At 42.0% G+C, this 26,686-nt stretch overlaps 1 protein-coding gene across 2 annotated transcripts in view; it reads right to left on the minus strand.

Annotated features, from left to right (window-relative positions):
- Ctnnd2 (catenin (cadherin-associated protein), delta 2) overlaps window positions 1–26,686 on the minus strand; it is a 349,057-nt gene that overhangs the window by 101,901 nt on the left and 220,470 nt on the right. The window contains exons 9-11 of one of the 2 annotated variants that reach the window (XM_013013885.1): window positions 19,781–19,954; window positions 5,953–6,027; window positions 4,896–5,046 (exon numbers count right to left, since the gene is read on the minus strand). In XM_013013885.1, the coding sequence (XP_012869339.1) occupies window positions 4,896–5,046; window positions 5,953–6,027; window positions 19,781–19,954 (400 nt within the window). The remainder of the gene's footprint in view (window positions 1–4,895; window positions 5,047–5,952; window positions 6,028–19,780; window positions 19,955–26,686) is intronic. The other variant, XM_013013886.1, reaches the window with a different exon arrangement.

Genomic DNA, 26,686 nt, shown 5'->3' on the forward strand with positions numbered 1-26,686 from the left:
GAGAATAAAGGTTCTTTCTATGACTGACTAAGAGCTGCTAGTTTCTGTTATTTCCCAGCATTCAGAATCATGTTATGCTGGGTTTATCTGTAGTAGATGCTGATCAATACTGTGGAGAAAATCAAGCAGGGAAGGTAGGTGAGGGGAATTTTAAGAATGGTATCCAGCTGACTTCTCTTGGATGAAGACCCTGAATAAGGGGAAGGTAGTGTTCTTGGATAGCTCAAGGAAGATTGATGGCAAAAGTCATGGGAATTAGATGAAACGTAAGCCACAAGACCAGATGAGGGCACTATAGCTTACAAGGAGAGCTTCTAGAAAGCCTAAGAGCTCTACCTTTAACCTTGTTCTTGGTTCCAAATCACTACATTTTTTTTTAATGCATGAAGTCTGGCATGGCATTTTTCTACAAAAATCACTACCTTGATACAATATTTAAAGTAAATGTAATTATAATATTGTTCTAAATATAATGTTTACATTTCAAGCTACTCAGGAGGCTGTGATATGAAAATCATAGTTCAAAGCCAGCCCCGAAAGACAAATCTGTGAGACTCTTATTTCTACTTTAACTGGCAAAAAGCCAGACTCAAGGAATGGTTCAGGTGGTAGAGCACCAGCTATGAGTGGAAAATCACAGTGAGTGTGAAAAGCCCTGAGTTCAAGTTTTTGTTTTATTTTAAAATAAAATAAAATAAAACAAGTGTCAGTAAAATTTAATTTCTTCTAAATGAAATCTAAGGTTTTATGAAGTTCTTGGTCTTTTCATTCAACTAAAAAAAAAAGAAAAAAGACTGCTTCTGTAAAGCCTGTGCTTAGGTATTTCTACTCTTGTTTCTAAGTAACTGGCTCTATTTCCTGTGTGGTGGCATTGGATACTAAAGGCTTCATTTAACATGGGCACTGTGGAGATCTAAATATTCCTGCCTCAGTCAGAGTACTATATAAGTGGCTTTGGAGAAAGAAGAGATGCCCAGAAGCTATAAAGCCAATCGATAGCTCACTGTTTGTTATATTTTAATCCACCAAAAGAAATAAAACACACAAACACACAATACCTAGTACTTAGCATCCAGGCAGTAGACTGATTAGCTATTGATTTTTTTCCCTCCTTGTTACAGAGGAAAGATAGGCTTTTATTGAAATCCCCGTGTTGTCCTGCTTGATAGGACTGTGTGAGGAAAAGAAAAGTGTATATGGAAAGGGGAGTTTGACCCTTTGAGCTAATGACTTAGTTTAAATAGTTTCACAAATCAAAATTGCAAGTTTATTTCCTCCCTTATTATGAATGGTAAGTATGGTGCAATTGTATTTATGAGACACAGATTTGAAGTCTGATCGCCAAGAAAATTACTTGAGTTTTCATTGGAAGATCTGAGGGATGTTGTGAAGTGGGAGGAAAAAAATATGCCTGCTTCCTGCATCATGAAAGGTTCAGTATATCCCTCCTGGTCTTCCATCTGCCTCCAGAGGGAGTCTTGTCCCTTTGGTCACTCATTTCTCTCTGTCCCTTAGAGATGCAGAAGAGCTATGCCTTTGCCCCATGGTTGTGCCAGCTTCCCGTTGCTCAGCTCCAGTTGCTGTATAATGACACCTGTTGCATGTGGTCAGGCTGTGGACTCTGTACCCTGCTTAGCAACCATACAGGAATGAGCTCCTGGATTCCAGATGCCTACCCATGGGGACAGTAGTTAGTAGGGGCTTAGGCCATTTCACAGGAGGTCTCTGTGCAGGAATCCCTCTCCAAGAATCAATCAGCTTGGGCCCAAGTGTCTTCCTGCCTGCAGAGAGGGGCCCTCATCATTTGATCTTCCAGACTCAGGAGGCCTCTTGAAGGTTCGAGTCCACTGGTTCACATATAGTTCCCATTCCAGGGGGCCATCTGCAGAGGTTTCCTTGACTCCTTTCCCTGGATTCCCTGCCTCCGGCTCTCCCCTCTCTGTGTACAACATCTTCATTGCCTGTTAAGTCTTGGCTCAAGGGATGCCTTCCCAACCCCTCCTACCATGGCCTTCCACTTAAAAGTCAGAACCTTAAAATGGATATCAATATGGAGAACCAAAAGAAACCCTTATCTCATGCTATATATAAAATCCAACACAAATGCATTGAATACTTAATCATAAAACCTGACACTATATAACTTCTTGAAGAAAAAGTAAAGGAATATCTATATAGCATTTTTTGTGGAAATGATTTCTAAATTCGACTCTAAAACTAATAGACAAAAATAGGCAGATGGAGCGACATCAGACTAAAAAGGCTTCTGCACAGCAAGGGAAGTAATTAAATGAATAAAGAGGCCACCTATGGAGTAGAAGAAAATATTTTCAAGGCATTGATCTGACACTAGGTCCAAAATATATAAAGAAACAAGAAGCTAACCTGTTTTAAAAGATATGATAATTTCTCAAAGAGGACATATAAATAGCCAATGGGCATATGAAAAATTCAAATTACTAATCATTAAAGGAATGTAAATCAAACCACAATATTATCTCACTGGTCAGAATAGCCTGATATAACAATGATAGAAGATAAATATTGACAACAATATGCAGAAAACGGACACAGACAGCTTGTACACTGACTGTGGGAATGTAAATCAGTGCACTCATTATGGAAAACTGTATGAAGAGACTAAGAATAGAATTGCCTGTGTGATCCAGCAGTCCCACTCCATAGATGCAAAGTGTTGAAATAAGTCTTCGCAAACACATGTGCACCAGGCCTATGTTCCTAGCACTATTCACAGAAGACCAGATATGGTTCAACACAAGTGTCCATCAAGGAAGGATAGATACAATCATGGTACAAAATAGCATGCTATTGACAAACGGAAATGACATCATCTGTGATAACATGGAAGGAACTGGAGGAGGGAATGCTATGAAATGAACCAGGCAGAAAGGGACAAATTATGTAGGATATCATTTATATGTAAAAGCTAAAGCAAAAGAACTCTTAGAATCAGAGTAGAATAACAGCAGTTGGGGGATGGGGGTTGGGAGAAATGGGTACACATTTACAGTAGGTGGGAGGAGGTAGGTGAGATTTATTGCACAGCATTCTGCATTTTACATTTCAAAATTGCAAAGAGGATAAAGTTTCAAATGTTCTCACGCCAATAATGGTAAGCATTGAGCTGGGTGTGGTGGCACAGGTTTATAATCCCAGCATTTGAGAGCACGTCAAGTTTAAAGCAAGTGATACAGAGCTACAGAGTGAGACTACCTCAAAAACAAACAACATGTGGGTGTTGGTGGTGCTCACACCTGTAATCCCAGCTACTCAGGAGGGAGAGGTCTGAGAAGCACAAGTCAAAGCCAGCCCAGGCTGAAGAATCTGTAAGACTCCTATCTCCAGTTAGCCAGCAAAAAAGCCAAAAGTGGAGCTATGTCTCAAGTGGTAGAGCACTAGCCTCTGAGCAAAAACACTAACGGACTGTGCCCTGGCCCTGAGTTCAAGCCCCAGTACTGGCACAAATAAACCCCAAACCAAACAACAAGCAACAACAACAACAGAAAAGAGGTAGGTATTTGCAGTATTTAAGGATTGGCTGATTAGAGAAATTTAATTATTTCATATTGTATAATATTATATCATTTTCCACCTCATGAATACATACAATTATGACTTAGTAATATCCAACAAAAATAAAGTTATGGCTTTTTTTTAATCAGTTGTGGGGCCTGAACTCTGGGCCTGGGAGCTGTCCCTCAGCTTTTCAGATCAAGGCTAGCGTTCTACCACTTGAGCCTCAGCCCCACTTCTGGCTTTTTCTGCTTATGTGGTGCTGAGGATTCAAACCTAGGGCCTCATGCATGCAAGACAAGCACTCTACCACTGAGCCACCTTCCCAGCCCCAAAGTCATGGCCTTTTAATACTACGTGAATCACAAAATGTCATATTCTATGGGTCATACATGTACATATATACATATATGTGTATGTATATACGTACATACATACACATACATCTATAAAAGCCCAAAGAAGGGGATCCATAGGCAAAAATCAGCTTATTGGCTGTCAGAGGCTGGAAGGAGGAGGACAGAAACACATTAGTTAGTAGAAATGAGGGTCTATTCCTCTGGAATAGTGAAAAGTTTTGGAATTGACAGGTGGTGACTAAATGACAGTAGAAATACACTAGATGCCATTGAATTTGTGCATTTTAGAATGACTGATCTTATGTGAATTTCACCTCAGTTTAAAAATGTCCAACTTCTTCATTACAGCCTCCTTTATCAGTTCCATTTTCCTCTCAGATCCTTCTAACAGATATCATGGGATTATTATTGTAGGTCTTTGCTCTCTCCAATATAAACTCCACAAACACAGGGGGATAGCTATCTGTTTCACTCATTGGTGGAAATATCAGTACACAGAACAGGAGTGGAACAAAGCTGGCTATGGATAAATATTTGCTGAATGAATCTGAGAAGACGTTACCTGTTCAGTACTTCATTAACAAAAGATCCTCAGTATTTCTTGGGACAATTTTTTAAGAAATTAGGGTTAAGGATCTGGTATGATCTCATCTAAAATAATTGAACTAGAAAGGAAGGAAAGAAGCAGACTTCCTAGAGGAGTTCTTGGTTCACCACCTGGTAAGCAAACAAACAACTTGACAAAGATCCAGAAGGCTGGGACAATAGGAATAAGTGCTGGGCACTGTGGTTATTTTTAATTTGTGAGGATAGGAATTGTCAACAAACTTTCCTTTTCTCTAAATTCTAAAAGATCAGTTAATGCACTGGATTTAGGACTGAAGGAGAGCTGGACAACACCACTTTCCTATAACTACACTGTTTTCTGCACACACTCATGCTCAGCATGCAGGATCAATGACATTCTCCCAGGAGAAAATGCTTTCACTGAAGATAACTTACCTATGAGTTCCTTATTTCTGACGTCCAAGGCCATGTTCCGGAGTGCTGTGGCCACTGCACATACCACACGGTCATTATCTATCCGGAGCAGCTCCACAAGAATAGGCAGGCCTTTTTCCTTTCGGACAGCAGCTCGGATATATACTGACCACTGCCAAAAGAGGGAAGGCAAAGGACATTAGGAACAGAGGTGGAAACCTCTATGGGCAAAACATATGGGAGGGTTGTCGGACGGCAGCTCGCAGGAGCCAAAATGGTTGGATTATCAAGACCTAGTTGTAGAACAGCTGAATATGTTAGACATGCATGAAACACTTTAACATTATTAATATTTTTTGATAGAGGTTTTAGGGTTAATCCATGAACCACACTTCGTTTCTCTTCTGACTGTGTTATGGGTACTTGTGTTTGAGATGGGTGGATGGGGCACTTTAAGATGTGGAAGCTGGGACAGCAGAGTTTTCCACTGATATTAAGAGGAGGTAAAAATGTACCACCAATTGCAGAAAGTGACTTTATACAAGAGCTCTGAAGGTGGTGGCTGGGCACTGCCATCATCTGCCAAAGAGGCAAAGGGTATATCCTTTGCCTAACAAGAAAGAGTGAATATAACCACCATGGGCGAGCCTTATAGTCTTTCGAAAAAATAATATATGAATGTATTATATCCAGGACCCCAATTCAATGCCTTATTTGTAAAGTAAGACATACAGTGTGTTTTGATTTTGTGGTTCCTGACCACATTGCACACAGCAAATGCTTCATATTAAAATTTAGGCAGGTCAAGCACTCAGGTTCAGAATGAAGGCTAGGTCCAGTTCCTCCAGCATACACACATGGTTTACTTAGGTTATATTATTCTACAGTGTCCCCAATTTTGCCACTGAAAAATGCACAAATGTAAGGGTTTGATCTGAAAAAAAAAAGAAGATTCACGGAATGCGGTTTCTGGATTTGGAGGGAGAGTTCTCATGGGGATCAGTCCTTCCCGCCCTCCCCCACAGGCCCGCTCCACCCCCTCCCCCACGGGGGCAGGCACCCCAGAGCTGGCTCTCACCTGTGGCAGGCAGGGAGCCCCCTCTGGCAGTGAACGTAGGGCATACGCCATGCCTGCCACATCCTCAGCCCAGCCCTGCATGAAATATGAGATTAAAAAAAACAACTTCATCCCATCCTAGTCAGAAGTCACGTTCACATAGCTTCTTATCACCATCATCCCATAACACACACTTTTTTTCTCCTGCTCCTTTTTGTGCCTCAAGCTCAGGAAGTCTGAGGGAAGGGCTGAGCGATCTGAACTCACTGAGGTGCGTCTGGGCTGCGGGAACAGTCTGACAGCCCCAGAGGACTGACTGAATTGGGTCTTAGATGTGAGAAAGCATAGAGGTCAGCATTCAGAGCAGAGGTACTGTCTCCTGGTGGTGCACACGCCTACTTCTGAGACCCAACTTGTGCCCTTCAGGGTTTCCAGACCCCAACCCAGAACAGATAGGAAACCTGAGCTTATGCAGCCTGCCCATACATGGGTTTGTCTCTAAAACTAATGGGGAAAGCTAGAAAAATGGAAAGGATGGAAATCAGTGTGTGGGGATAATGTGGACATATTGCAAAGTGCACATAACAGTACAGTTTAACACCAGGGAGACAGTCTTGACCTTCTGAGACACGGCAGGGACTATTCCTGAGAAATTCAGTAGAATCTCTGGATCACCTCCTGTCCTTGGCTACTTCCTTCCCTAGCCGGTGCTTTGGGCCTATGTGCTATGGTTTCTTTTAGTTCTGCAAAGCTCAAAGAGGTCAGTTTTTAGTTTCTCTTTAAACGATATGGAAATGAAGACATGGTGATGTTAAATAACCATGCCATCGGAGTCACTTAAACCTGGATCCTGTTTCTTCATTTCTGCCTCTCTTTATGACATTGTTCCCACTATCCATATGCTCTCTCTTACAGACTTTCCTGATCTTTTCCTCCATTCTCACACTCAGGGAGAACTACCTGTAGCTGAAAATGATCCAAGGAGACAGATATGACCCTGTCCTCCGTGGAAGTCCATCTTCATATCCCTCATGATGGATGGAAAAATGCTCTGGCATTTGGAGAATGAGAATCCTTCAGCTTTGGTTTGAGAGTAAGTGAAAAATGAAGCCAGGAACATAAGGCCCCCGAAATATACAGTTTTGATACGAAAAAATGACCAACATTGTAATTTCTCCCAAGATGGAAGCTGACAGGCAGACAGTGGATCTGATCATTAACTATTGAGCTATGAAACGATCACTTTGGTTTGAAGTTTATTTTAGTTTTGGGTGTGTTTCTGTTTGTATGGGAGATTTCCAACACTATCATAGCATATAGCATTACATTGTGGTCAAACAGAGTTCTAAACTTGCCTAACTTTTATTTTTTTTACATTCAGAGGCAGGTGGTGGTAATGTGCTATCACTTCTGGAGGAAGGAAAGTAGACCATGAGCAAGGTGATAAAGGAGAGGCAGGTATGCTACAGACAAAGGTATTTGGGAAACGGAGAACGTTTCACAGGTCCAACTGTCATAGAAATGCAAAGTTCACAAAGAGAGCTTCTGAAGAGAGAAGGGCACTGCCTCAGGGAGCATGCTGGGCTGTTCTAGAAAGGTATGTGGGCTGCCAAGAGTTTTAGTTGAAACTACAGGAGTCGGTTCACATAAATAGAGTAACAGAGAAAAGTGTACCCAGTTCAGAGTGGCTACAGCGGACACCCTGAGAGAGAACCTGGATGCAGTGCAGGTGGCATGCGCTGTGCGGAGAGGAGGGATGTGCCAGGTGAGGACCAGGAAGCCCTTGAGAAGATGAGTCCATGAGCTCAAGATAGGAGCTTGAAGATTCCAAAGAAGGAGGAAGGGGAAAAGCAGGAAGGCAACAAAAATGAAGTATAGGAGGACAAAGAAGAAGAGGAGGGGAAGAGGAGGAGGAGGAAGAGCAGGATTTGACCCAGGAGAAACTAGACTTGCCTGCAGTCGGCCTGAAGATGCTCATGGTCCCCCACTCTGGCCTAGCAGTTAATCGTTCACCGGGCACGGTTCTCAGCCCTTGTGTTTTAATCTTAATAGTACCCGTGTGGCAGGTACAATTGTGGTCCCTCCTCTACAAATGAGAAAAGAGAAGCCCAGCCAGGGCTTGCATCCGGCAAATGCTTAACTACGTCTTGAGTCCAGGAAGCATCTCCTGGGTCCTTGGGCTGGAGCTCCATTCTCTGCCTCCATAAAGTCAGCATCTGTTAAGGACATCTCTACTCATCGTTGATGGAATTCTTTACAAAATAACCCATTACAATCCTCCTTCTTGGTGTTTTCACCTCCATTCATCTGTTGGCATTCCTCTGAACTGAGTTAAAGATTCAGTGAGCACTATGAATGGAGATGACAGAGATTCCAATACAGTCTTGAGAACTGCTTGCTGAGATTCAGTGGGTCTGACACTAGAAGCCAGATGTAGCCAGGAGTTTCTTGTCTGTGTCAGGAAAGGGTCTTGTGTTCACAGGCGACGGGGCAGTGCCTGGAAATGTAACGGCTACATTTGTGCTTTTCTTTCTTGTCCAGGAATCCTCCTGGAGGGCTGCTTGGCTCACCATTTGGCCCCACAAGGTATTGTCAGAGAAGAAAGAGAAGAATTCAGATTAGCATTCAAAACTAAAGGGCACAGATGCAGGTAGAAGCTGGGATATATTTGGAAGGGGGTTAGCAGAGGCAGGAAGTAATTTACCCTTCTCATGCAGAGCCTCTGAGCTGGAGTTGGGGAGCAGAGTGGGGAGAAAGGAAGAGGAATGACACAGTGAGCAGGCTGCCACCTAAGTCCTGGACTCTGCACACGTCCCTGCTTGGGGTGAGGGGCTGGTGAGCAAATGGTAGAGCGGAGAACCGTCTTCTTTCCTTCCACTCTGGCAGCGGCCAAGTGAGATTCAGCAAGGTTCTGGAGTGGGAAGCAGAGAGCAGGGACAGCACAGTGTGCTTTGCAGGCTGCCGAGGGTGCCTATGGCCCCAGCATAGCCCCAAGGGCTTTTGTGAGCTGCAGTGCACAAGTCCACTGTGGAATAGCAAAGGATGTGGAGCTGCAGAGAAGTTACCCCACCAGAAGGCAGGTGACACCATGGTGGAGGTGGAGAGCCACAAGGAGAGAGTCAGGAGCGGACCAGAGATGACCCCGTCACTGACCATCACACCCGTGTATGTTCTGGACAGGAGGCAGCATAGGGTCGATGTATCTCCAACTGAGAAATGGAACCAATTCATAATGTAGTTCTACCTCTCTGCAGGAATATCTTGGACAATCCCAAGTTGAACATCAATTATGGAGGTCAGGAGAGGGTGAGGGCTGGCACCATCCGTGCAGCCAGGCTCCATGCCAAGTTGAATTTGTCTAGAAATGACTCGATTGGTGTTCCCTCCCAACATTTTTTTTTTAACTAAAACCAGGCAAAGCTAGGACTGAGATGTAACCTGAAGTGTAAACCAAAGGCACTTGAATATGCGTTTGGGTCTAATACTTGCCTTCGTGGCACTGAAGGCTTGCTGATGAAGTAAAGTCAGGAACCTTTGAATCCTCTAAAGCCAGGCTGCTTTACTGGGTTTCCAGAAGCCTAGCTTTTAACAGTCTCAACCTAACTATAAACATAACCAATGACGATAATTTTTTTCAAAAGTTTTTCCCCTATATACAGTGTGGTTATCTGTTAAAGATTATTCATATTTTAAAGGATGTGTAATTTAAAAAGATTTCCTCCTCTTGGAATCCTAGTAATTGGCTAAATGGCTAAGGATAATGTTCTCCACTAAATGCAAAAAGTCTCTTCTGAGGCCAAACCCAGAATAATGCTAAAATTCTGAATCTGACTACTGATTTTATTGAAAGTAGAGTGCAAGTAAATGTTTTTCTGTTAGATGCCCGTCTTCCCACCGACATTGTGACATTAGCCATTCCCCTTTTTCCTTTAAACATGATGAAGAAAGGTTATATTTTAAAAACCTAACTCTTCCAAATATAATTTATAATTATAATTTAATTCTGAGGCATTTTAGGAACATGTCACACAGCCACCTTGTGTAACGTCCCATCTCACACAATGAGAAATAGATACAGTGAATGTGGTAACAAATGGGGTGAGATTCTGAATTTATCTATAATACTGTGGGATTTACATGGTATCTGGTTCTCATGATGAGGGTGAATTGTATCTCCCTTCCCGAATTATTTATTCAGCCTTGCTTTACTGGAAGGGAACCGTGTCTACTCCAGGATTTATGGCAATGGGCATTGTCAGTGCAAGGTGCTCCTCATGTAGGCTGTGTCTCTAACAGACTCAGCACTCAGATGTCAGCTTTTCAAATTCCATCGTGTCCTAAGATCATACTTTTTTATTCTTCAGAGTTCCAAGAATTATTTTGAAAAACAAACAAACAAACAATGGTGTCTCCATTGAAGAATATTGTTGAAAAATTTCCTTATGTCACCAAAACAATCAAAAGTAAAAATGTGGATTAAGGTCATGGTAGCTATTATGTGTATGTTCTACTTTTTTTCTTGTCTGCCTGTAGGTTTTAAATGTAAGTCTGGTTATTACAAAGACTGAATTTGGCTGCATGTATTCATACAGTTCTGAAAATCTTAACATTCAATCAGCAGAATTTCCAGGGGAGAGGGAAGGGAAACCATTTTGATGTGCTTTCAAGGTCAGAACAAGTGAAGAAGGTCAGGCTGAGGTGAAATGTGCTCCTTTCTTCACTAAATAAATGAGCACACATTAGGTATTCTCCCAGCCATTAAGCGATCTCAAGGACCAGTAATTTTCAATTAAAAATACCCGCCTTTGTGGACACAGGAAGGGTTGTGAATGTTATACTGGAGGTCTCATTTCTGTATGTGACTGGCAATTAGAAAAGCCTCTAAGGGAATTAAATGAGACCCTGTTGAGATGACGGGCCTCACAGAGAAGGCAACGAAGCCTTTCCTGGTCTTGCTCTGAGCCTCTTGCCCTTCCGTAGTGGTGCTGCAGGACATGGCACTGACTAGGGGAGTCACTGACACGATGGAGCTTCTGAATGGACCTGGCGACAGTTCTGGCCTCAGTGCAGTGGGACCCTGATGGAAAGGCAGGCTCCCTCCTGGCCACGGGGCTCAGAGCAGCTCCAGTGGTATTTATATTTGGGACAAGACAGTAAGACTCATGCAGTTGTTTAATTTCCTCACATCTTCTGACATCAAGTCAGGAAACTTTTCTATGTCTACACTTATTTTCTTCTGGAATATGGTGCCTTATCAAAAGAGGAAATTACATGATTTCTTGTTGTTTTAGAGGGAACATACATCCCATTTTGGAAATGTCACGTGGTTTTTTTTTTTTTCTGTAGGGTGATGAGATGGAGAAAATTTAAAATTTGTCCTAAGGGCACAGGCTGCAGCAACTGTGCTGACAGGGCATTCCGCCTTGCAAGTGCACAGCATAGTTCCCGTGGAAACCATAGGAAGTAGGCTAACTCAAAGGCAAGTGCTTTTTTACTAAGATGTGTTTTGCAACACAGATGTATTAGAGAACCTTTGTCTTGTTAGTACAGAGTACAGAACTTTACTTTCCTTGAATCTGGGTTTAGGTTAACCTTATGACAGGCTCTTACTGTTGGCAGAGTCTGAACTCTCTGGCTCATTTGTCTCCTGAGAACCAGAAGAGGAGCTCAGACTATAAGCAGGGACCAGAGCTGTGATCTTGATCTTCCCAGGGAAACATCACTTGCTGTGGACTTGAGTTTTGGTTTGATTCTTGCTTGGTGCTCCCAAGAACAGCCTTGCTGAGTTGCATGCTGAAGAGGGCCCACCATCTCTCAGTTGAGGTGGGGAGGGGAGCTCCGTGTCCTTAACCCCTGCCCTTTACTGCCACATCAGGAGAGAAGAAAAGAACTCTGTCTTCTTTCCTCCTCCTCCTCTTGGGTATTTGGGGGTCTCTTTGTTATTGCAGCTGCCATTTCTTGAACATACCGTCTCCACTTAATGCATTCAAAGGAATTCTCCATCGTGAGTTCTGAAGATACTGGGAAATGAGCTCCTCTCCCCCACTCCCTTACCACTTTCTGGGACAGACATCTCCTATCACAGCATTAATAATGACTTCTTGAACTTTTTATTTCCATGTTCATTACGTTGCAAGCAAAGAGACCAACTCCTGTGTGCCTCTTCACTTCCATTGTCTTCTCCTTTTTGGCCCACAGTGGGAGATTTAAACATGTTTAATTGATGAGTGGAAAGGTCAGGCTGATTTGCAGCACTAAGGGCTTATTATTTAAATAAAGCATTCTCCAATGAATGGCTCTATGCAGAAAAGATCAAAGCCACGGCAATCGCTAATGCAGCCAGAGAATTCTAACCACTTCCACAAAAGTATCAGGAAGGTTTGAAGTGGCTCCTTGCTCCCCTAGGAGTCTTTTCAAAAGCCAAATGAATCCCTTAATCCTGGGGCCCCTCTGCCTGGTATTAGAGCCTTTGACTGGAGGATTTTGAGCATTTGTTTTCCTAGGAAGAGAAGAACCAAGGAAGTATATCTGAGCTGCCTTCACTCTAAACATGGCTTCAGCAATTTAACAAAAAATTTTATGGTGCAATTCTTTTCTGGCCTGGCTGTCCAAGAACAATGGCTCTTTCTTGAATAGTCCATGTCTTAAACAAGGCTCAGAAGGAGTTTCATAATAGAGTCACAACTACCTATGTCTAAGGTTAAGTGTACATAGTTAAGTGTAACTGGTGGCCCAGAAGTTTTCTTTAGGGTCTTGTGTGTTTGCCTGATACCAAACTAAAATCAGTTAGTATGAGATGAAGCCAGGAGGCCCAGGGTTTCCTTAGTTCTTTTATGTCCTATGTCCTGTCCTCTCCCGGGCTGGTGTTGATGGGGAGAGGTACTGTCCACTGTGCTGAGGAGAACACTCGGTCTTGCTTTGTGGGGAACATGTCTTCTCCCTCTCTAGCTGCTTTGAAGATAGACTCTTTATCACTGATTTTGAAAGATTTGGTTGAGGTACCCAGGCTGGACTTCCTTCCTTTGTCCTGTGCTTGGGCTTATTTGGGCTTCTTGCATCTGTGAGTTTATGGTTTCCTTCAAATTTGAAAAAAACTTGAATTATTATTCCTCCAATGATTTTTTTTTGTTTTCTTTTGCCTTTTCCTCTCCTTTACTTGGGAGATGGCACCTGGGCATATTTTAGGACACTGGGTGATCATAGAAGATCTGCATTTCTTTTTCTTTCCTGTTTTTCATTTTGCTAGTTTCTGATATTATCCTCTGGTCTACTAATCTTGTTGCTTGTGGTTTAATCTACTGTTGAATCCCATATATTGTTTTTTTTTTAAACGTTATACTTTCAACTCTAGATATTTTGTTGTTTTTTAAAATATTTTCTGTTTCCATAGAACTTTCTGAACATGTAGGAAACAATGATAATAATCTCCTGTTTGATCATTTTAACATCTGTGTCAGTTCTGAGCTGATTTAATACTCATTGTGAATGACTGTTTCCTTTTTATTTGCTGTTGGGCAATTTTATATCAACTTTATATCAGCTATTCTTAATATGAATTTGTTGGGTGCTGGGTACACTTTCATTCTCACAGGCATTTTAAATCTTTGCTTTTAAATGCAGTGAATTTCCTTGAGACTTGAGCCTTACTTTTAAGATGTACCCCTTATAGGACTGACCCCCCCCCCCGCTTCCTGTCTTTGGGGATCACTGTTCTTCTCTGTCTAATGCTTAACTCTTCCCTGAATCTGTTCCATACATTTCTTTTCTGCATTATGTGTGTGTATGTGTGTATATGTGTGCGTGTGTGCATGTATATGTTTGCAGCAAAGGAAGGTAAATGTGGACTTTGTCTCAACATGTTGGCATCTTAACTGGAAGTGGAAATCTCTAGTTCAGTATTTCTACTCCATCCGAGTGGAGTTCTGAAATTCTGTAGACTTCAGAAGTCAAATTACCCAACAACAGTGATGAAATCAAAGCTATAAAAAAATAATAAGACTATAAAATATAGGTCTTTTCTACAGTTGATTTGTATGTTTAAGGAGTTTACAGTTCAGCCACAGTCTTGAGTTAGTACTATATTCTGGGTTTTGTGGGAAGAAACTTTCTAAGTCATGTGTACGAGGGCCACACCCTGTGGATGTCTGTTCCTTATCTGGCCTCTCCCAGTGCACTTGGCCTCATAGCCCAGGACACACACATTTCTGTGGTCCTCATTTCCTTGGAGTGTACTGTTTCTCAGAGACTGCTGACTGATGCAGTTCTCAGCCCTCCCGGGGGGGGGGGGAGGGGGGGAGGTGCCCAGTGTTTATTCTGGCCCAGTTACTAATCTGTGAGGCATGATGCTTCATGCTCCATTTTCATCATAGTCTTTCAAAACTCTGTTTTTCTGCATTTAAAACTTATGCTTTGTCTCACACTGTTAACAGGGACAAAGCCAATTTGCTTACTCTTAGATGCCAAATTATAATTCTTATTTTTATTTGTTGCATTCCACCACTTTACCCTGGTTTCCTTTTATGTGACACGGTAGCTGATCAACTGTGCCAAATTCAGTGTCCTTCTCATGGCCGGTCTCTAAAGCAAGTCTCTGATTTCCCAGTTCTCTTACATTTTTTTATTCAATTGGACTATATAGCTAGAGATTCTTCTTCCTTCTTTATTATATATTGCTATGTTTGCTCATTAAATATTACTTGATCACTCTGTAGTTATCTTCACCACATCTTATTTTTAAAATAAAGAGGCAAACAACCCTCTGAAAATATTCATGTATTAGGGAAAAATTAAATATGAAGGATATCCAAACCATTTGGTCTTACAGCTAGTAGAGGATATTTCTACAGTTCAAATTGTGGGTTTTCATGAAGCTCAGGTACACTAGAAACATTCCACAATGGGAGCTGAAGGATTATTCATCCAGATTTTGGAAATCTTCAAACTATTCTATTCAATCATTTTAATATTCTGCAACACCCACATTGCACATAAGAAGAATGTAACTGGAATCCATGTTGGTCAAGAGAAACATTCATCACTTTACTTTTGCCACAATGCCATTAGGTTTTTCTGATGCTCATAACGAAGTAAAGAATGTTTTAAAGTTTAAAAAGTGTTTAGGGCCATTATGAAGATCTGGTTTTCTAGTCAATTTGTTACAGGAAAAGAGTGTGTATGCTCTCCCCATAAACAGAAGTTATTGTTTCAGAAGATGAGGTCCATAAAAAGCAATCTCCATGCAAAATTCTGTTTTTGTGGGCTCATAAAAAGTTAAGGACTACTAAAGAAATATACTGAATTTCCAGAGTTGCTTTAAAACACATTGTGAGATGCCTAGATTTCAGACAGTAGCACTGTGTGTATGAAAGTCAATGCAACTCTATATCCTCAGTCAATATTTTAATTATCCCAAATTGTTTCTGTGAAACTGTCTTTTTAAAGTAAGAATTTTTCTACCCAGTTTCTATAAAAGCCATTTTGAATCTTCCTGGAATTGTGATAATTCATCAGCATTTGGTTCGGTGATAATCTCTACTCTTACCTCAGAATCATCTCCCTCCCTTTCTATGTCATGTAGTAAATGAAAAAAAAGTATCTATTTCTACCTCTATATATCTTTGTCATCTTTATATCTCTTCCATCTAACTAACTGATGGTGATTACATGGTTAATTTTGACAAGGATACTCTTTTGTAGACATGCATCTATTTATCACTATACAGAAATACTCCTTTGCAACCCCTTGTGTGCCTGCAGGTCTTCTCTTTTCTCTAGGAGTGCTAGGGAACTAAGACTTGAAAATACCACTGATACCCTAAGAATCAAAATTAGCCATTGCGATAGAAATGGTGCTAAAATACTTTCTATCTCCTAAAATTGCTAGTAATAACTTGGCATTCTCTTGGCCACAGATGACCAGTTTTATGCCCGTCACTTACTAGAAGACAGAGAAGAGCCGAGACATTGAATGACCTCTGATAGCTTTACTTTCTTGCAGCCTTATATTTACTCTTTCTAACTCTTTTTCTATTCTCTATTTATGTTTTACCTCCTCTTTCTCTATTCTCACATCTTGGTCATGTGTCTGTGTGTCTGCTTATGAGAATTATTCCCTGAATTTTCTAACTTGTGGCCTATAGTCCAATATGGATGGATGTCCACTGGTCATAGTGTTTAGCTGTTGTCTAAAACACAGAACAGCTTCTATTCTGTACCTCTGACCCTCAGGTCTTCCAAGCTTTTCTGACTTATTCTCAATAGTCTGTTTCACTAGCAATAGAAAAATGTAACAAATAAGTGTCCTTGGATATATGGAGAGAGATGTCACCCTGGGGATAACTGGGCCAAACTAATATTATATGTTTTTGCTGAAACAGCACTATGGCATTGCTGGAAAACATCCGACAACTAGTAGCACATAGCCAAAGTAGGAGAGAACTTAAACATATAAAAATAGCAAAGATCTATCAATTTCTTATTCCAATGACTTAAGTTTACATGCTCAGACATACTCCTGCATCTCTGCCAACTGGCTAGGCCCATGTAAGATGCAGAGCCTAAGGCGTACAACCGTCAGGATTTAGGAACTGAAGGAATGGGCACCATTACTGACATCTACAGCCTGTTGAACACTGTTGAACTGACATGGGAAGACAACAGTCCTCTGTAACTCCTATGGATTTTACTTATTGCTCTCTGAATCACAGAGCCAAATAAAGGGTTATAGAATGTGTCTATCTGAGGATGCTCTGGCCCACAATATGAGCTAGGAAATCCTGAACAACTGAAAGACGTTTATACACAAAGAAGACTGTCATCTGCAGGAAAGACATGTGAACAGATACTGTTTGAATTAAACATGACCATTTTTGCTTAGCCAAGCACAGACCCGGCAGCAGGGTGTGAAGAGAGGTAGGGAGTAGCTTTGGCCCTTGGGGCTTACCAATCAGATGTGCTTCTCAAGGACAGCCAGTAGCTCAGCAGGAAGAAGGAACGGATGACTGGTGACATCATCTTGAATGTGGCATTTAAATGGAGTGCAATTCTCTTTTGTAACAAGTCTTATTCCTCTGCTTGCCTTGGTGATTTTCTCTTTATTATTGGTTCTGAGCACTATGTAGTGATATCCTTTGTTCTGTCTCTTCTTGTCTGTTGTGTTGGTCTGGCCTTCCTCCCTCCAACTGCTTCAATCTTATAAACTGATGGTTTTCATTAAACGTGGAGAAACACTCACCGTTATTACTTTACATATTTTCTTTCCGTTCTCTCTTGTGGATCCGCACTACATTATATCACATGTGATGCTTGCACGGACAAGCTCTACATTTCTTCTTCTTTCCTCCCTGTATTTCACTCTTCTTGCTGTCTTCAAGTTCACTGATATTTTTCTTTTCTTTACGGCAGTATTGGCTTTTGCATTCAGGCTCCTGTGCTTGCTAGGCAGGTACTCTACAAGGTAAGCCACACTCCCTGTTTTTGTCTTAGTTGTTTTTCAGAAAGGATATTGTGGTTGTGCCTAGGGTTGCCTCAAACTGGGGATCCTACTACCTACGCTCCCCATGTAGCTAGGATTATAGATGTGAAAGAAACACCCAGCTTGTTGGTTGAGATGATCTCACTAACTTTTTGGCCTCAAACAGTGATCTTGCTGATCTCTGCTTTCTGAGTAGCTGGTGTTATAGGTATTACTCACTGTGCATAGCTCTATGAATTACTTTTTCACAGTATTTAATGTGCTTTTAATCCCATCCCCTGTAGTTTTTGCTTGAGACACTATATTTATGACTCCAGAAGTTTCACTTGAGCCTTCCACATATTGTTCCTTTCTCCTTTTTCTAGTACAGAGAGAATATGTAAAAGTTGAAATCCTACATTCATAATTGTCTATAATCCAACTATGTTTTACCATATTGCCATAGTAAGGACCTAAGATAACAGGTAAAATAGGAACACCCTATATTAAGATGTCATACTTTATTTTGTCCTTAATGGTGTCTAGATCTTTGTGCTCTGTTCAAATCCATTCAGGTAGGGCAGTGAGGTGAGGGGGCTGGCTGGAGATTTGCAGTACAGGAATACCTCCGGACACACCAGTGACACTCCTTGGACTAGGATATCTTACTTCTGCATTTGCATTCAGCATTGAGATGGATCTGTGTTCAGGTGTGTGAGGCAGCTGTGATCTTCTATTTAAGGATAAGGCACCTCAGACATAGGAAGTGCTGTAATTTGCTCAGGTTCCCATGTGCAGAAAGGCAGGGGTCTAGGATTGGGGCCTGTCAAAGCTTTCAAGAGTGGGCTAAAATTCTTAAACTTTTTAAAATATTTTTTTTGGGTCCGGTCGTGGATCCTGAACTCTGGGCCTGGGCACTGTCCCTCAGCTCTTCAGCTCAAGGCTAGCGCTCTACCACTTGAGCCACAGCACCACTTCCGGCTTTTTTCTTTTTGCTTATGTGGTGCTAAGGAATTGAACCCAGGGCCTCATGCATGCAAAGCAAGTGCTCTACCACTGAGCCACCTTCCCAGCTCTTAAACTTTTTTATGTCCTTCCAAACTTAAAAAAATTGTATTATAAAAAGGGTTTTCAGATAAGTTATCAGTTCCTTTCTAATTATATAAAATGACTCCAACTTTCTGCTTGGTGGAACTTGCTTTAGAAACTTTTCTCCATCCATTTCTGATTGAAAGTGAGGCATTATTACTTCCTGCCCAGCCTTACCTCAAGTCTTTAAGTGGAAACATTGGTCAGGGAACAAAAGGGAGAATTGTGTCCATTCCTAAGACTCTGAAGAGAAAACATGTGAGCCTGCGTCACCTCACCTGGACGTCCCAGCTGAGGAAGAAGGGAATGCCGAAGGTCAGACTGTGGCAATGGGGGGGAGAAGGGAGGGTGGGGGAGTGACAGGAAGGCAGACACCATGAGTTATAAGCAAAGATGAGGGAACAGGTGCTTAGGCGGGTATGTACACCTCGATGGTTCTGACCTGGAAATTATCTGTAGCCATGTGTCAGTGTTCAGATCATTTTGAAGAGAAAGAAACTCAAAGAAAAGATTGATTGATGACTATCCCAAATACCAGGCTTGGTTTTCAATGAATGATGATAACAGAAAAAAAGGAAAAAAAAAACACTTGATTTTTCTCTGTCATTCTCCCCACGTATCTTCATTCTGCACATATTTATGGAACAAGTTACATGAGCACGTGTTACTATTAGCAACCAAAGTAATTCCTTCCTAAGGCAAACCCCTGTCTACCTCCTATGAAGGTCATGATGGTTTTTGTTGAGAATCAGCAGGAACAGTGTCAGTTTATAAGGACTTGGAGGGGAAGGGCCTGCTAATCTCCTAATGGCCACATCTACACTTCAGTATTACTCCCCCTCCTACATAGCAATAGAACTTCCCTGTCAGTCTATACTACAATTTTAAAATTCACAGGTATCTTTTCTTTAGGAACTGATGCAACATTTTATGCATTTATGTACGTTTTTAGACAAGGTGTCTAGGGATTAGATCCCATTGTGATTCGAGACAGTGCTGTGAAAACACCATGTCACTCATTCCTGGAAAGCTCAGCTGTATGCAAGGAGGGGAGCCTCTTACCGCACTTTCTAGGACTGCGCTCGCCTCTCGTGTTGCAGTGGTCTTCTAGAATCTTTGAGCCATTAAGAAGAAATTAGTTTTAAACGAACATTTTTCCAAGTCCAATAGCTCAATATATTTTTTCATCTCTAACATCCTAAAAGAAACTTTCTTAAATTGTATTTCTCAAAACTACACTTGTATTGTTTTCCTAAATACTTGCTCATAATTCCAGATTGCTTTCTTATGATAATGAACTAGCCATACCTTCCAGCTCCCCGCAGCCAGGTTCTGCAGGGCGCCTGCCGCCCCTTCCAGCGTGTCTGGATTTGAGCACTCAGAGAGCAGTGTGAGGTAGGGTTTGACTATGGATGGGTGCCACAGCATCTGGATCCCCTTGGGAGGTTCCGCGCAGTCGGGAAGAGGTCCTACTCCATCCCACTGGTGGAAGAGAAATGAGACAGTCAACATCTGTAACATCTGCAACATCTGCATGATTCTTGATGCTACCTTTTATCATCATCACCAACAAAGAACAAAAGCCAGGGTCATAACACTTGGTGTAGGGGACCCAGAAAATGGGAAAACCATTTCTGTCATCATGAGATGGAAGTTGGAGGAAGCTGGGACATATGCAGAAGGGGCTGTAGCTGGTAACAAAGGGGACAGGCTTTTTGAGAACAAGTCTAACACAACTGCTCTAAGGAGGGAGGAACAGAGCTGGGTACATTTTGACTGGGCACAGTGGAAGATGACTATATGTTTCATAGCTCTTACATCAGCTGTTGTATATCAGTATGAATATCCAATGCTTTCACTTCTTATGCATAATCATGATAACATATAAACAACTATGATGCCTCCCTATATAACTGGTAAAAATATACCTTTATTTGCTTTTGGGTACCATCACTGCCTCTAACAAACAAATAACAAAATGAATGAAAGGGAAAATCATATGGTTTATGAGATGTGCTGATATGAGCTACACGCAACTGTAGCTCTTATACAATCTTGATAGTTTGCCTTGAATTAAATATTATGAATAACAGGACAATGTGTAGTTAAAATTAATTGTACAGAATTTTTATAGCTCATATTCACAAAGGAATATGAATCAACTATTAAAAACAGTAGTTATGAAGTCTTTATACCAGCTTGGACAAATGCTAACAATAAAAGGTAAATGAACAAAGATGCGAAGCATCATGGGATTTGTGCAGTATCCCAAGTAAAGTGTATCATAAAACCTCTAATTATTATAACATGCATTAATAAAATGCTCGTGTTTCATTTTCTTTTCTACATTTTAAACCTTCTTATTCTGACTCTAAAAATCATTAAAATTGAAATAATGATTCTAATCTTTGTTGCAAATAGCTTCTATATTTATTTAATACAAGAAAAAAAGAAGCTGGGTACTGGTGGCTCACTTGTAATCTTAGCTATTCAGGAGGCTGAGATCTGAAGATCCTGGTAACGTCAGCTCAGGCAGGAAAGTCAATGAGAATCTCATCTCCAATTAACCACTAAAAAGCCAGAAGTAGAGATGTGGCCCAAGTCATAAAGTACTGGTCTTGAGCAAAAGAGCTGAGGGACAGTGCCCTGGTGCAGAGATCAAGCTTAGGACTGGCATAAAAACAACAAAAACCAAACAAAACCTAGAACTGTTGCTAGAGAGTCTAATGAAGTTATTTGCTGTCACAATTTCAATATTGATTTTCCAGAAAGAAAATTAAAATCTCATGTCTTCCTTCTTCTCCATTATGATAAGCTTAGTTTTAGTTGGGGCTCTAAAGGTTAGAGATGAATGATAACCTATGGATGGCTGCTGGACTTCTGTTAAGAATCATTTTCAGTTTGTCACTGGATCGCAGCATTCTGTGTGTGTGTGTGTTGGTCCTGAGGCTTGAACTCAGGTCCTATACACTATCCCTCAGCTTTTTTTTCTCAAGGCTAGCATTCTATCACTTGAGCTATAGCTTTACTTCAGCTTTTTGCTGCTTAGTTGCAGGCTGGCTTCAAACTTAGTCTTCAGATATCAGCCTCCTGAGTAGCTAGGTTTGTAAGTGTGAGCACCAGCACCCAGCTGGACTGTATATAACACTTTTAACAAGAATGGTCAGGGCATGGAGCTTGATTTTTTTTTTGGGTACAAATACCGTACAGAGGGGTTATAATTACATGGGCAAGGTAACGAGTACATTTCTTATCAAGCATTGATGCCTCCTCCTTTGTTTCCCCTTCCCATCCCTTCCCATCTCCTCTCCCCCTGCTTGCCCCAGGCCAAAGTTGTAAAGTTCGTTTTTCGACATAACGTCTTGTACATCTCATTGTTGCAAAGTGTCCACCTGTATCCCTATTTAAACAATTTGTTTTTTCCTTTCCCTCCACAAATCATACCAACCTCAAATACAGTGAAAACAGGGGTTATACCATGGGGGAGGGACATAAAATGTTTCTTCTTTCTTGCGATTGTTTCATTTTTGTTTTTAAAAATTTATTTTGTGCTTGTTATCTTTCAGTAGTTGTACCAAAAGGTTTCCCTCCAGTATGTCAGTTTGTGAGTGCAATGCATGGGGATACATGCCATCCCTTCCTCACTCTCTCATCTCTCCCAACCCCCCTTCTCCCCAGTTCACCAGGTTCCATTTTCACATATGTATGTTGAATATTATCACTGCATTCTCACACCTCCCTCCTCCATTTGCCTGCCCCCTGCTCCCCTGCCCATACAACACAGATTCCAGCTTCCTGGTATTCATTATGTTAAACTCATAGTTGTTCAAAGGAGTTACACCATTGGAATCCTTCCCTGAATATGTTTGCAAATTTATTTACAGGACTCTGTGTATGATATATATATATATATATATATATATATATATATATAATTTAGATGTAACTTCCACATATGAGAGAAAATGTGTCCTTTGTCTCTGAGCCTGACTTTAGGCAGGTGCTCAACCACTTGTGCCTTGCCCCTAGCCAGAAGTTCTTGTTCGTTTAACTGGAGCTGTTTCTTAATCATTCAGCAATGATTCTGCATCAGTAAGAGGCTTACCCATGAACAAGCACATCTTATTTAAACATTCTGAAAAGCATGGAGTCAGCGCTGCTCTACTGCTCATTCCTTGGCAATGGCTTTGCAGTGGTGGGAGGCCGCGCTAGGGAAGGAGCAGTGACTGCAGTGATCAGGCAGGAGTCATAGCGGCTCCGAAAGGAAAGGTGCCTTCGGTAGCGACTATATTAATTCATTGTTTGTTTCACTTTCTACTTTGTCATCTCCTTAAGCATGTTAAGCTATCATTTTCATACAAAGATCTAATAATATCCAAAAAATCAGAAGGCGAAATTTCAGCTCAACCTGGCCGAGACTATCTCCTCCTGGAGGAGTTGGGCAGATGGCAGCAGGTACGCAGAAGCGACATTTCCTGATCGTCATACACTGCAACAGCATGAGTGGGCAGGAGGGAAACTCAGCTACCTTCTTTCTTGCTGGCTTTCATTTTACTCTCCTTTCTTTAATTTCTTCACTATAAAGCAGGATACATGATTAAATCGGTCGATAATTTCCTTCTGCTCTGACAGATCTATGTAACTCTGAAATACTTTTTATTAGAATCATTTTTTTTGAAAAAACAATTCCAGAGAGAACCTGGAGGAAATAAAAGGAGAACTGATGTGGACGATAGATCTCCTTTGACGACAGCAAATGATGGGCTCAAAGGGGACTTTTGCTCCTCAGAACATGGATGGCAACCCGGAGCCTGCACACTGCAGAACTATTTCAAAGTCAGACAATGTAGCTGACCTTTATCTTGGGACTTTATCCAAACTTTTATTGGGGAATTATCAACTGTCCATTAAAAAGAAGGTTTCTCCCATAAAATGATTTGAAGTATTGTTTAAGGGTGATGTTAATATACTTGAAACTATTATTAACCAATATCAACAAGACCATTGAGCAAAGTATGGCTAGGATTAGACTAAAGTAGGAGAACTCTTTACGTGCTCATTTCTTGTATAGATGAAGAGCCACGAGAAACTGTGTGATATGTAAGTTTTATCAAAACTTACTTATTCCACATCTATAAATTAAATATAGGATCCTTCTACCCTAATGTCTTTATAAAACTAGAACATAGGAAAGCAACAGCTAAATTGTTTTTTTTGGGAAAAAAGGCATCCCAAGGTGGCTTTGAAGTTGTGATCCCTCTGCTTAGCTTAACACATCTCCAGTGAGAGATTTGGGAAAGCCTTGTCTGGTAGTCCAAGACAGAGAGCAATGGTGTTAATAGCAAGTGATGAAAGGGGTGATGCTGATCAAGATGCATTGTACCCAGAAACAATATGTTGAGTTGAAACCCCTTCGTACTACCACTTAGAGATAATAATACTAAAAATAAAGAGTTTTAAGTCTGTGAAGTCACTTAAAGAGCAGCAATGTCAGGTACCATTGGAGGTGGGGAAGGAAATAGGAGAAGGATCTCAGGCTGCTCTTCCTCAGTCTGTGCAATTTCATGCTTCCAGGACATGAAATATCATGTCATGAACCAAGCACCTATCATATGGAGGGGTGACGGCAGGGCGAGCCGAAGCTGGAACCAGCCGGGGGAGTGAGTGGCAGCTGAAGGAAGCAGATGGCTAGACAGGAAATGGTTAGAAGCAGCCAAAGAAAAAAGTGTGCTTATTAATAAGGAAAACTATATTTGGAAAAAAAACCCCACACCTGTGATGTTAGGAAATGAAAACTTATGACTATCAATAGCATTGTGAAGGACAGATCCATAAAGTGATTATTAAAAAAAATCAAATCCATGTACGTAGTTTTCACTAGCAAGGGTGATACAGATAAATAATGGTTTATGTAGCCAAAGCTTTAAAACATTAACTTGGTCTACATACTTCACTTTGGAGAAAATATTCTTAAGCAGACCTGATGAAGGAAGGGGTGAGTCTGACTATACAGATGTGTACTACAGTCTAGGTTAGTAACAAAAAGGGAGGGGAAGAACAAGGAAATTTTCTTTAAAAAGAGTTCTGGGTCACAGAGACAATCCTGGCTCAAAAATGGGCATATTCCAGCCACTGGGCTATTTTCCTGCCTGCCAAGAAGAAAATCATGTTGTACAAGTGATAAAGTGCCACAGGCCTATCGACTTTTTCCATACCTGCTTCTGCTTTAGACTGGGCCAAGCAGGCAGGGGTGTAGGTAAGAAGGGGCTGCACTGTTTGGATAGAAGGCACAATGGAATGAATTTCAGTGATGAGGTAGTTCTCTCAGAGACAGACGACTCCTGATGTATCCCCTTAACAAACCTGACACCTCTTCTTTGGCAGTACTACACTTGCTAGGCAAGCCTTCTACCACCTGAGCCATCCTCTCTAGCCTTTTTATTTTTCAGATAGAGTGTCATTTTTGCTTAGGGCTTCCCTCAGACCTAGATTCTCCTACCTTTACCTCCTGTGTAGCTACTAGCTGGGATTACAGATGTGTGACACCACTCCTGGCTTCCCTTCCCCACCATCCCCCCCCTTTATCTAGATCATAGAAATCCTGACTGTCCCAGGAAAGGCTATTCTTTGCAGACTCCCTTGCAGCTCAGATGCTACTAGGAGCCAGCGAAGTCTGCCTGGATATGATGGGTGCATATATTGGGTGGAGCTCTAATCAGAATGTCCTCTTCTTTCCCTCATTTTTACCACAGAACCAGAACGTGAAGAGCCACCTAGGATGAGGAGAAGGGCAGCATCTTTAAGAGAAAGCACCAGTCATGCAATAGCTCACACTTGTAATCCTACCTACTCAGGGGGCTGAGATCTTAGAATCCCAGTTTAAGGTCACATCTCCAATTAGCCACCAGAAAGTTGGAAGTGGAAGTATGCCTCAAGATGTAGAGCACCAGTCTTGAGTGAAAGCTCAGGAGCAGCACCATGAAGGCACCACAGACACAGCATCAGCATCATAACGTACAGAGTGAACCTATTTCTATGGATGTGGAGCAAATTTCTGCATTAGAAGGAAACAGACTCTTACTAAAAGACTGTGCAAATTCAGCCAATGGAGTCTGTTTTCTGAATTGTTAAATGATTATAAACATATACTGAAACGATCTGAAAGGTTACCAATTGTGTCCACTTTCTATACAAAGGGAACAGTGGAGAATATATATTATCTTCTTGTAGCTCACTATTTTATGCATGAATTATTTACAAATCGAGTCATCCCTGGCTATCTTTAGGGTATGGGTTCCAGGACCCCAGTTGATGCCAAAATCCATATAAGGTCAAAGTCCCTCATAAAAAATCGTTTGGTATTTGCATATACATCATCTCTAAATCTCTTTAAATTGGACTATTTTACTAAATCCTGTGTAAACAGCTGTCCTACTCCATCACAGGAAATGGTGATGAGGAAAGGAAAGCGTCTACAATGCCTAGTGTGAAATAGTGGATTCTTAAGTGTGAAAGGAGAAAAACAGGCACTGGATGCAAAACTGGAGGCTGGGAAGCACCTTGGGCGGCGCCAGCGCCAGCGCGCGCCAGATGGACGCCCAGCGCGCGCAGGCCAGACGCGCGGCTCCCCCGGGACGGGGCGACACGGGAGCCGGGATCAGCTGGGATCCGCTCCCGGGGTCCGGGGGCCCGCAGGAGGCCGCGGGGCCGGCAGGTGCGGACATGGAGAGAGGCCGCGCACGCGGACACTCCCGCCAGGCCCTTCCTCACGCGTCTTGCCCTCCCTCTTCGGGGCAGGCGCACCCGGGCCCGCACAGGCCAGGTCCGCACAGCGGTCCCCATGGAAGGAAAGTCTTGGGTCCGGGAGGCGGGAACTGCAGTGAGGGGAGGTGGGCACGTGACCGCGGTGTGTGTGTGTGTGTGTGTGTGTGGTGAGGACGTGACCGCGGTGTGAGGGGGGAAGTGTACACGTGACCGCAGTGTGTGTGTGTGTGTGTGTGTGTGTGTGGTGAGCACGTGACCGCGCTGTGAGGGGGGGAAGTGTACACGTGACCGCGGTGTGTGTGTGTGTGTGTGGTGAGGACGTGACCGCGGTGTGAGGGGGGAAGTGTACACGTGACCGCAGTGTGTGTGTGTGTGTGTGTGGTGAGCACGTGACCGCGCTGTGAGGGGGGAAGTGTACACGTGACCGCGGTGTGTGTGTGTGTGTGTGTG

This window comes from Dipodomys ordii, unplaced genomic scaffold (assembly GCF_000151885.1).
Source record: "Dipodomys ordii isolate 6190 unplaced genomic scaffold, Dord_2.0 Scaffold21, whole genome shotgun sequence".
In the NCBI taxonomy this organism is placed as follows: domain Eukaryota; kingdom Metazoa; phylum Chordata; class Mammalia; order Rodentia; family Heteromyidae; genus Dipodomys; species Dipodomys ordii.